Source organism: Miscanthus floridulus, chromosome 17 (assembly GCF_019320115.1).
Source record: "Miscanthus floridulus cultivar M001 chromosome 17, ASM1932011v1, whole genome shotgun sequence".
NCBI classification, from domain to species: Eukaryota; Viridiplantae; Streptophyta; class Magnoliopsida; order Poales; family Poaceae; genus Miscanthus; species Miscanthus floridulus.
In genome coordinates, this window is record NC_089596.1 from 65625044 (window position 1) to 65636726 (window position 11683).

General features: G+C 48.8%; 1 protein-coding gene across 1 annotated transcript; it reads right to left on the minus strand.

The window, feature by feature from the left end:
- Nucleotides 1-357: 357 nt before the first annotated feature.
- LOC136517964 (serine/threonine-protein kinase-like protein At3g51990) lies at nucleotides 358-2913 on the minus strand. Its single transcript, XM_066511620.1, has one exon. It carries the CDS (start codon nucleotides 2762-2764, stop codon nucleotides 971-973), a length of 1794 nt encoding a protein of 597 aa, XP_066367717.1. The 5' UTR covers nucleotides 2765-2913; the 3' UTR covers nucleotides 358-970.
- Between the last annotated feature and the right edge of the window lie 8770 nt (nucleotides 2914-11683).

An 11683-nucleotide genomic window follows, 5' to 3' on the forward strand; every position in this document is an offset into this window, starting at 1 on the left:
ACTAACATGCGCTAATGGTCGATTAATTAGGCTTAATAAATTCGTCTCGCAGTTTCCAGGCGAGCTATGTAATTAGTTTTTTTTATTAGTATCCAAAAACACCTTCCGACATCCCCTGAAACATCCGATGTGACATCCAAAAATTTTTATTTCGCGAACTAAACGCAGCCTTAATTTATGCAGGATTTGTCCAACACAAATAAAATGAAGCAGTCATTATCTGGACTAGCAGTCTAGAACACAAGTACATGGTCACTGCATGAGAACATCTCCACTATTCCCAAGGTGGAAATGCAAAAATAATTTTCCTTAACAAGTTACAGCGCGTTTGGCTGGCTGGCCGGCTGTTTCCAGACGGAACAATATTTTTCCCTCACAACAATTAGCTGGAACAGTATTTTGATTTATTTTTCAGTCCTACCGAACAGCACCTTAACGTCCGCTACAGCTACCACCATGCCTGCATATATACAGAACAATTCCACACTTGTTCTTCTTGTTGTATGCAGGCAGGAAAAATAATCAACAAAAGAATACTACAACAACGAACAATCTACTTCAACTAGTGGTCATTTTGAAGCTCCACTTGATTCAGTTTGAAGCAGCGAAATGATCACCAGTTCCTTAAATTGAATCTGATGATCTACAGCTCTTTGTTGTTTCGATCTCAGAGCTACTAGGAGATTGCAAGCAAGCCATTGCATTGGCTATCACCCGAGAACCAAGATTCAATAGCTGGGGAGTTGTTGTCATTGCTGGCATTCCAAATGGCAGATCACATCGCTTGGTTCCGAAATCAAGGCTATATCAGCCAATCACCAATACCAGGTAATATTTCTGGTACAATCCCAATTACCATGATGAAACCTAGGGAATGAGATTGTATCTCATGAGCTCGAGGTAAGGTGCCAGGTGATAGTTGATTAAGCCAACGTCAAGAACATTGTATGAACTTAACTCCCCTCACTCTTCAAATGAACTTTTCTGCTTTGTCTCGGGTTCCTCCTTGACTTTCATGGATTTTCTCTGCCGTGCATTGGATTTTGCCTTCATTCTCTTGAACATTTTCCACTTTTTTAAGGTTTTGCTCTTCCTTTTCTTGAATCTTCTCTTCTTTGTCGAGGTTTGGCTCCGTTGTCTCTAACAATTTGCCTATTTTGCCTAATGTTTCCTTGGAACTTTCTTGAATCCCACTTGCATTATCTTGGATTTTCCCTGCATTCTTTTGCTCATCACCCGCTTTGTGTTTGATCTTCACATCAAAACGAGAAATCCTTTCAGACTTTGGCAGTGCCTCAGATCCAACAACTCTTACCGTCTGGTTCCTCCTTAGGAGCAACACTGCATCCTTTTCAATAAGCTCACCAGTAGCGCGGACTGTTCTTGCTCTGGTTATGCCGAATCTTTGGCCGGCAACACCATCGATCCGAGCCATCAGGTCCAAGAGATTTCTCCTCTCCCGAGCCCCGGCCTCAGATAAGACTATCCCATTCTTCAGTGGCCGGGGTGACTTCTTGGCACCAACCAATGGCACCTGATCCTCCTCCAAGGCGGCCTCTGCATCTGCATCCTCCTTTTCATCGTCGTCAAACGCGAATGCTGAAGTCGACTCCCTCTCCGATTCAGCTCTGTTGCTGGCAGCAGCTCGCTTCGAGATGGTCTTCTGAATATCAACAACGGCGCAGGGGTTACCTACCACCGCAAGCCCATCGGCGAGGCCGTTCCACAACTTGGCCGACACTGCTTTGCTGAGAACCACGAGACGCTGGACGATGTCGGCCATGGACGGGCGCCGCTCCCTGCACGAGCGCACACAGCTAGCGGCGAGCGCGGCAAGGTCCTTGCGGGTGGCCGGGTCGCGTGGCGGCGCCACACGCGGGTCGAACAGCGAGGCCACCTTGCCTTTACGCAGGAGCGGGACGGCCCACTCGACGACGGACGGCGGCGAATGCTGGACGTCGATGGCCCTGCGGCCGCTGATGATCTCCAGCAGCAGGATCCCGAAGCTGAAGACGTCCGTCTTGGTGCTGAGGCTCTCGGGCGTGACGTAGGCCGGGTCGAGGTAGCCGAGCGTGCCCGCGGGCGCCGCCGGCGTGGCGGCAGCCGCGCCGGCGCCAGCATTGGCCTTGGGCACGCGGAGGGCGAGGCCGAAGTCGCCGAGGCGCGCGTCGAGGTTGGCGTCGAGCAGGACGTTGGCGGACTTAACGTCGCGGTGGATGACGGGCGGGTCGGCGTCGTGGAGCGTGCGCAGCGCCCTGGCCGTCTGCAGCGCGAGGCGGAGGCGGCGCGGCCACCCCGGCGGGCGCGGGTTGGAGTGGAGCAGGTCGTAGAGCGTGCCGTTGGGCATGTACTCGACGACGAGCAGGCGCGCGGCGGCGGGGCCGGGGTCGGAGAAGCCGAGGAGGTTGACGAGGCGCGGCCCGCGGACGGAGGAGAGGATGCGGATCTCGTTGTCCACCTCGGGGCGGCGCGGGGAGGGGCGCTTGACGGCGACGGCGCGGCCCGAGGGGAGCACGGCCTTGTAGACGGCCCCGTGGCTGCCCCGGCCCAGCAGCGCCGCGTCCGCGAAGTGGGACGTGGCCGCCTCCAGCTCCACGTAGTCGAAGCGCTCGATGGCCGCCGGCACCGGCGGCAGCACGGGCCGGCTGGAGGAACCGCCGGCTGCCCCCGACCCCGAGCGGCGCGAGATTGGGAGCGGCGAGATGGCCGTGATGGAGCGGCACGTCGCCACGGACGAGTCTGCGCGGCAGGAGAGGTACCCCATTTGGCTCGGCTCCCCACTACGAGGAGTGCTTGCTTGGGCCGCTGCGGCTGCGGCCTCGGCCGGGTGGGTTGGGGAAGGGAGTGAGGGAAGGGGAAGAGAGGAAGGGGATCCGAATCGGCAGAGCGCGGACCGCGGACGGACTAGGGAGAGAGAGCGGATGTGCCTCTCGTCTCGGCTGCGTGTTTTTTTGGTGGGTGTCTGTTTTCGTTTGGCGCGGGACCCTGTTTCCGCGCGTGGGCGCGGGAGGGAGCGGGGGCGCGGCCAGGCGACCAGGCCGGTGGCAGGCAGTAATGCGTGGTTTCGAAGCGGGACGGCTGACGGCGACGGTATGCGGGGTAAAAACTGCGCCGCGAGTACCCGATTTTTGCGACGGCCACTGGATAATCGTCGCGTCGTGCCGGTGGCGCTTTTTTGCAAGGTGTCGACGAAACGGGTCATGGTGGTGTGTGTTTCCCGGCCAAGTCCGCTCGCACGTACTCCTACGTAGCGCTCGGAACGGCATCGCATCAGTCCCGAGTCTCCGAGTGGAAAAGCGAGGGCCCGGCGCCCAGCGGGCATCCGATCTTCTGTGTGTGCAGTGCAGTGCGGTCTCCCCTTGCTCCTTTTCGGATGCTGTTCCTTTTTCCCGGCTTGCGTTGACCCGACCTCCCTACTAGCCTGCTGCTGCATTCGTATCGCTACCGTATTCCTACATGCCTGCCTCGTCTACTTCATACCATACTAGCTGAACGAGGTGGAACGATCATCCTCATCATTTCGAGATGTGCAAATTGTAGTGAGCGCGGGACAGACACGTTGCCTCTGCCGAAACTTTTTTACACCCAACAAAATCAGAGCCCTTCCGTGTCCACGAGAATGTCCATGCAGCCACGCATTTTTAAGACCGGGAGCGGGAGCCAAACGGATTAGAGCTGAAGCAGCAGCACTATTTTGTTTTGTCTTGGAGGAGTAGACAAAACAATGTTTTGTTATTAATCCGATCGTGATCTCAGGGACGCATGTGGCAGGAACTGGAGCAATCCAGATTTATCTCCCAAGAAAATGTTAGTATATTCCAGCTACTCATAGAAAAAAACGGTAAGGCCTTAGGTGAAATTTAGGAATTTGGCTACTGTAGCACTTTTGTTTTTATTTGGCAATTAATATTCAATCATGGACTAATTAGGCTCAAAACGTTCGTCTCGTGATTTCCAACCAAACTGTACAATTAGTTTTTTTATCTACATTTAATACTCCATGCACATATCGTAAAATTCGATGTAATAGCTACTGTAGCACTTTTTAGAAAAACTTTTTGGAACTAAACAAGCCTAAGGCATCGCTTCACTTCAGCTTCTTTCGAGCCTACTCATGCTTTGCTTCTTGTGAGTGGGGAAGTGATTACCCGGCACGAAAGGAATCTCTGTACTTGGTTTACTAACCCCGGCGGTTCCATGGCAGATGGCACGTGCGTGCCCCCGCATACAGCTAATCTGATCTGTGAATCCTTCATTATTAGTACTTATTATCTTCCTATGATTAAATCATTGTACTGGCTTTGGCTGCAGAAGAACAGATGATGACATCAGCATCAGCTGACGAGTTGTTTCACATCTTCTGGCGTCCTTTTCACTTGCTTAAAAGTTGTATTTAGTCAGTCTGTTCACTTACTTATATACGATCGTAGATTATAAGCTGGAATAGTATTTTTCTCCCGTACCAAACCAGCCAACAATAAATAATCCATGATCGTTTACGACGAAACGAACAGGCTGAGTACTTATCAGCCAAACGAATAGGACATAGACCTGAGAGCAAAATTTTCTGAAGTGGCTGACGTCTTACCTTGAAATAGAAAAGGCAAAGCATGTTTGCTGGTTGGTTTCAGACATGATTTATTAGTCAGCCAACAATATTTTTCTTCTCACAATAAACTAACATCAGCCAGAGCCAGGCTTATCAGTAAAAAAAAAAAAAAAAAAAAACCAACGAGCGAACGGCCTCGATGCAAGCAACGGCCTGCCGCTTCTCTGTTGAGAAATCGAAGGCTTCCATGAAGCACCATGTTGACCAGAGGAGATTAAACAATACGTTTCGTACTGGCCGGTCAAAATGTTGCGTACGTTCTCTCGGACATAGTACTCCGTAGTATAGTTTTACTTATCACGAGACAAATCTGAATGGAGTTTGGCCGATCTAGTCAACTTTTTTCGTTAGCATGAGTTATGACCACCGTTTTTTCTTTTCTTTTTTTCATTGTATTTTAGTTTTGGTCATCTTCTTGTACCGTGAGACGGCAGCCGTTGGAGGCACCATCAGCGGTGCCGTGACCTGCAGCTGCAAGCCGGCCGCGTCAAGGGTGGATAGCAATTTAAATATTTTTCAAGTTTTTTTTCAGAATTAATATATCATTATTTGTTATAGCCTTCTATATTACTCCCTCAATCCCAAATTATAAGATCTTTCTTAGAGAGTTAAAGCATCTCAAGTTTAACCAAATTTATATAATAAAATAATATTACCTTCGTCCTGAAAAGAATGCAACTATGAGTTTCATACCACGAAAAGTGATTCACGTTTAACCAAGTTTTTAGTAAATAATATTCACAGTTATGTCTTTAAATTAATTTATTATGAAAATATATTTTGTAATTAATCTAATGGTATTTATTTAGTATCATAAACATGTATACTTTTTTATCTATAATTGGTCATACTTAAGGTACTAAAACGTGATACTGTGCTAGAATTGCATTCTTTTGGGGACGGAGACAGTAACATTTATTATACCAAATAAGTATTGTTAGATTCTCATTAATTATATTTCATAGTACACCTATTAGATGTCATAAATCTTTAAAATTCTCTCTATAATGTTAGTCAAACTTGAGATGCTTTGACTCTGCAAGAAAATTGGGATGACTTATAATTGAATGGAGGGGTATTATTATTTGAGAGTCAATTTCAGTCAAGCTTAAAAAACAAAACAGAAGTTGAAATTTATTTGAAATCAGCTAATTTTGATTTTGAAAGAAAAAGAATATAACCAGAGCAACTTTAAAATGAACCACCAAATAAGATACTCCCTCATGCAACTTTAAAATGAGCCACCGAATATACATGTACGGTACTCTGTTTTAACACCAACATAACAAACACTGCTGTCTGTTCATACCGCTCCATGCACTGTTCACTACTGTTTTCCTCTGCTGTATACACTGCTTACTACCGTTTTTACTGTTCGCGCGAAAAACCAGCGCCGCGGGGCGCGACTCCGGTGTTGGTTAGGTCAATGAGCTTTTTATCCAACCTAGCATGCACATTATGCAGTGAAGCTGCATTGGCAGAGTGTCATCCATGGACAGTGGTGGTTCGGCTGCAAGTATTGCAGCTTATTTGCAGCACCAGCAGCTGTAGCTTCTCTCTGCTGGCTGGCTGTTTTTTTTTTCTGCAAATAAGTTGCAGCGAACAGCCTCCTCACACATACATGGATAAGGTTTCGTTTGATCTGGCTCCCGTCTATGTGCTCCGGTGCAGGAGTTCGAGCTGGTTTTTGCCGCTCCGGCTCTGAATGAAAACAGTTGCGCTTCTCCTCGATCCTCGTGGCCTCATTTGATGTGGCTTAGCCCGCTCCAGTGTCGAAGCCGCACACAGTCTGGGAACCACACTAAACAAGACCTAAAATGACATGACAACACGAGCAAATCAAGCGTGAAATCATAGACGTAGAAGTAATGATCGGAGAAATATATGTTCAAGAAGAAAGTAGCATAGATGTTCGAGAAATATATACATGAGTTTATTAGATATCTACGGAAGACCAAAAATCATGTACCGTAGTTTGATGAAAATAGGAGCAGACATACAAGAGCCAAAGCTTCAAATCCAAAACACACTTACACTTAATTACAAGTTAGTTAGTGCCGTTAACAAATTTAACTAATAAAATAAAAAAAAATATTCGATGCAAGCTTCAAACATGTAACCTCACAACAATTAACTCATGTCATATTTGTAGGATATCCAAACTCGTAGCATCACAAAACAACTCCAATTTACCGGTGCTTACAGATATAGTACATAGCTAAATGCAATTCCAGTTGACACGATCAAAAAGTTCTACGTGGCTTCGAAACATACATATACGTATAATTTTGGCACTCCGGTGGTTGCGCGGCCGTACGTACCTCCAAGCTTTTAGTGGAAAATGCAGCTTAGCCTCAATCAGACATACTCGATATTTATTGCTATATAAGTAAACAAACATCTTTGATTCGTTGTCCGTAGTGACTTAGAGACCGTTCGGCTGCTATGTTCTCTTCTTGTTTAAGCTTATTCTCTCTCACAGAACACTATTGAACAATTCGAAATATTCCGAAATCACTAATCAGAGCACCACTTGGGCATCGGTTGGACGAGCTCCCAGCTCCACATCTATTTATCTCTATGAACTAAGACCGTCTTCAACAGAAAGAACCCAAACACGATACCCATTCAGTAGTATAGGTCACCTACTGCAAAAGGATCACAGACCCAAATCTCACCTTCTCCAACAAAGCCTGACCCAAATCCACGCCCCTCCCTCCACTCTCTCTCCCTCCCTCGTAGCGAGCCCGGCGCCCCTCCCTTGTCTCCGGTGGGTGGCGGGCCCGGCGCGCGCAGCCCAACGAGCGCACGGCGTGGCTCCCTCCCTCCCTCGTCGTGAGCACGGCGCCCCTCCGTCCCTTGTCGCGTGCCCCTTCCTCTGCCACCGGCGGGTGGCGTGCCCCTTCCTCTGTCTCTGGCGGGCGGTGGCGAGCGTGGTGCGCAACCCCAGGAGCGTGGCGGGCAGCGCGGCCTGCACTGGCGACCCCTCTTTCTCCTTCGACAGCTCCCCGGCGAATCTAGGCCGCGCCTCTCCTTCGACCACGGCACGGCGACCCCTCCCTCTCCTCCGAGCACAGCGTCCGAGGGGCGGCGGCTTCGCATGGATCCTCGGCGACGGATCCGATCCAGGAGCGTGGCACGGGGACGGGTCCTCCTCCCCCGGCTAGATCCGGTGGTGGCGTGGCGCGGGGACGCTGGATCCAGTGTGGCGCGGCGCGGCCCCTTCCCCCTCCGCCTCCTTCCTCCCTCTCTCTCTGCTCTCGACCTCCTCTCTCTTTGCCTCTCTCTCTCCACGCGGCGGCGCCTCCGTCTATAGTTTTGCGTCGTCGAGAGAGACGACGCTTTTTTTTGCCTTCCGAATCGCCTGCTACGTAAAATGGCTGCCTTGTTTTGCGTCCTCCGTTGGAGCATGATTTTGGGACGCAGAACACTGTGCATGATGGATTTTGCATTTGGGTCACCCTTTGCCTGCGCTGATGGAGATAGTGTAACCTGACGAGCAGCCGGCCTAGCATCACTGGAGCCAAAAAAAAATGAAAAAAAATCAAATGAGAGTTGGACCAGTCCAAATAAGTGCTCCAGCTTCTTAATATCATGACGGTCTTCAGCCTGTTCGTTTGGCTGTGGCTTGTCGTAAATGATCGTAAATTTCCAGCCGAAACAGTATTTTTCTCTCACACAAACCAACCAGCAGTACTTCTTTACGAACCAGCAACGATACGAACTAGCCAACTGAGCAGGCTGCTTATTAGTTACATTTTTTCTGAAAGATTAGTAAGTACGGTGCAGAGAAGCCAAGAGTATTTTGGCTGTTCATATTTTGGCTTCACCTTGGACCGGGAGATGCTGACAGCCTATTCGATTTGGCTGGATTGGCTTAAGCCATGACTGAAAAATATCGCCGGTTGATTTGGTGTGAGTCGTTGACTGATGAAGCACCGTCGGCCAATTAACGCACGCGTTCTCATTAATTCTCTTTAACATCCACCAAAACGTGTTCGTGCTGTTGTCTACAGCTACATGCCGTAGGCAAGCAAGCATTCACAGACTACAGCTACATGCTCGGATGCGCACTCTCAGCAAAAGTCAGCGTTCTGATCGGACAGGTTTGACATCATCATGTTACCACTGCCTTTTTTAAATCCAGGATGTGCCACCTCAGCTGTCACATGGGCTGTCGTATTAGGTGTTCCAATACTGATAAAAAAAATATAAAATTCATAAGTAAATCGTAAGATAAATTTATTAAACTTAATTAATCCGTCATTAATATATGTGTTATTGTAGCACCACATTATCAAATCATAGACTAATTAGACTTAAAAGATTTGTCTCGTAAAGTAGTAGTAATTTATACAATTAGTTATTTTTTTAGTCTATATTTAATATTTATTTATGATAAGAACTAAACAAAGAAGGCCTCATTCCTCTAGTGCTGACAGAAGCGCCAAAACTTTGAAAGTCCCTCGCGTGATCAAAACTTTGCCGGAATCCCAGTGTTCAAACTCACTTCATCACAGACACTTTTCAGCTCGCAAAAGCGGCTTTGCCGGCGGCCGCCGCAGTGCCGCTCGCCTGTTCCTGCTTCTGCTTTGTCGCGTGCGTGGCTTTTGAGACGGAGCGTCTCGTCCCTCAAAAGCAGCAGACGGGCACGGCGCGGCGCGCACTGACCGGCCCCGTTTGGCTCTGGGTTATTTTTTCAGAGACTTTCTCTCTCCCAACATTTTTATTAGAACAGTATTTTCTAGCCAACCGTGCGGACTGCGGGCGTGTCAGCGCCCCGACGACGGACGCTGATCGGAAGGAGGGGAAGAGGGCACCTCAGCTACGATGAATGATGAGTTAAACGCACCGTAGATCCATTAAGGGCCTGTTTGTTTCTAAATAAGTCACATACTTATAAGTTAAAAAGTGAAATAAGTGACTTATTTTGTCAAACATTACCAACTTATAAGTCACCTCTGCTTATAAGTTTTAAGTTGGTTCACCCCTGCTTAAAACTTATAAGTCACCCTTTTTCGCATGGGACCCACACTTTTAATGAGCTTATAAGTCATCTACAACCAAACATGCATGACTTATAAGTCACTGGTTTTCAGTCACCTGACTTAGACTTATGGAAACCAAACATGCCCTAACTTGTGAGGAGGTTTCGGTTAGGTCCATCAACTTTTAAAGTGGTTTTTTAGGTCCATAAACTTTGTACGTCGTATCACCTAGATCCATACCTCTCCACGTTGGCTTCTCGTGCTGACGTGGTATGATGACGTGGCCATGCAGGCCAGCCACAGCCCCGCGGCCGCGTGAGCAGAAGCCGATGGACGGCGCCGCGCCACCCCACTTTGAAAGCTTGTATCTCTTCGACCAGACCGAATTAGACTTTGGCACTTTAAGCAAAGTTGGAGATCTCACGTAGCTCTACAACATTTTGTTACTACCTCTTATGCCAAAACTAAACGAATTCGGAGTTAAGAGGGGACAAAGATTGATGTTTCCGTGTATTTTTGCGGTAGTATTGCATGAATACAGAGCGCGGCCTCAGGGACGCCGACGGCTGCGGCTGCGACTCTATGTAAGACCGGCTGGTGGCATGGTGAAAGGGTCGAGATGGCGGACTAGAGGGGGGTGAATAGTCTTTTCTAAAATTAATCGTGTCGGCTAACCGAAACAAGTGCGGAATTATAACTATCGGTCTAGCCAAGACTACACCCCTCTATCTATGTTCTCTAGCACCTTGCAAAGATACTAAATATGCAACTAAGGTGCCGGGCTAGCTAGAGCTCTCCTAAACAATTCTATGAGCAAGGTTACACAAACCTATGCCACTAGTACTTTAAGCAACAAGGGAGCTCCTACACATACTAGTAAGCAAAAGCACAAAGCTAACTAAGCTCACTAGCAATGCTCAATAACAAGACAACCAATGCCTAATTAGAGAGCGCAAATACTTAGCTACACAAACTAAGCAATGTAACTAACAAGGTTACTAAAACCAAATTAGCCACGCAAGGGAGCTACTTCTATGCTACACAAGCAAGAAGGTAATTAGCAAGCTACACAAGCTATCTAATTACAAGAGCAACTACACAAGCTTAATATGTATAAAAGTAATTGGAAGCTTGTGTAACGGGGATGCAAACCAACGGGAAGAACAAGGTTGACACGATGATTTTTCTCCCGAGGTTCACGTGTTTGCCAACACGCTAGTCCCCGTTGTGTCGACCGCTCACTTGGTGGTTTGGCGGCTAATTAGCATCACCCGCTAAGCCCGCATGTCGGGCGCCGCAAGAACCTACCCCTTGAGTGAGGGTAGCTCAATGACACGCTTTACTAGAGTTGCTCTTTGCGGCTCCCGCGGGGCGAGCACAATGCCCCTCACAAGTACTTCTTCGGAGCGCCGCACAAGCTTCTTGCGCGCTTCGACGGAGACCACCACCAAGCCGTCTAGGAGATGGCAACCTCCAAGAGTAACAAGCACCACCGGCTTGCAACTCGATCACCTAGTGCCACTCGATGCAACCTCACGATGCAATCGCACTAGAATCGCTCACTCACACAATCGAATGATTACTATCAAGTATATGTGTGATGGAGGGCTCCCAAGCACTCACAAGCATGGACACTAAGTCCCTTGATGTGCTCAGCCCTAGCCATGGCCGAAGGCCACTTCTATTTATAGCCCCAAGGGCTAAACTAGCCGTTACCTCTTCACTGGGTAAAAATCGGGCCGACCGGACGCTCCGGTCGTGTTGACCGGACGCTAGACCTCAGCGTCCGGTTACTTGCAGACGACCACGTGTCCCGGTTCCAACGGTCACTTGACCTGACCGGACGCAGTAGCTTTCAACTGACCGGACGCTGAACCCCCAGCGTCCGGTCATTTCCAGTAAGGTACCGACCTCGACCGGACGCGTCCGGTCACACTTGATCGGACGCAGCCAGCGTTCGGTCACACTCCAGCTTCTGCGTCATCGTACGTCAGCCTGACCGGACGCAGCCTGCCAGCGTCCGGTGCATTTAGATCCAGCGTCCGGTCAGTTGATCGACGCCAGCATCTTCGTGACTAACTCGTTC

Bases quoted from the DNA above. Each gene is read 5' to 3' on its own strand.
- LOC136517964 (XM_066511620.1), bottom strand. From the start codon at position 2,764: ATGGGGTACCTCTCCTGCCGCGCAGACTCGTCCGTGGCGACGTGCCGC.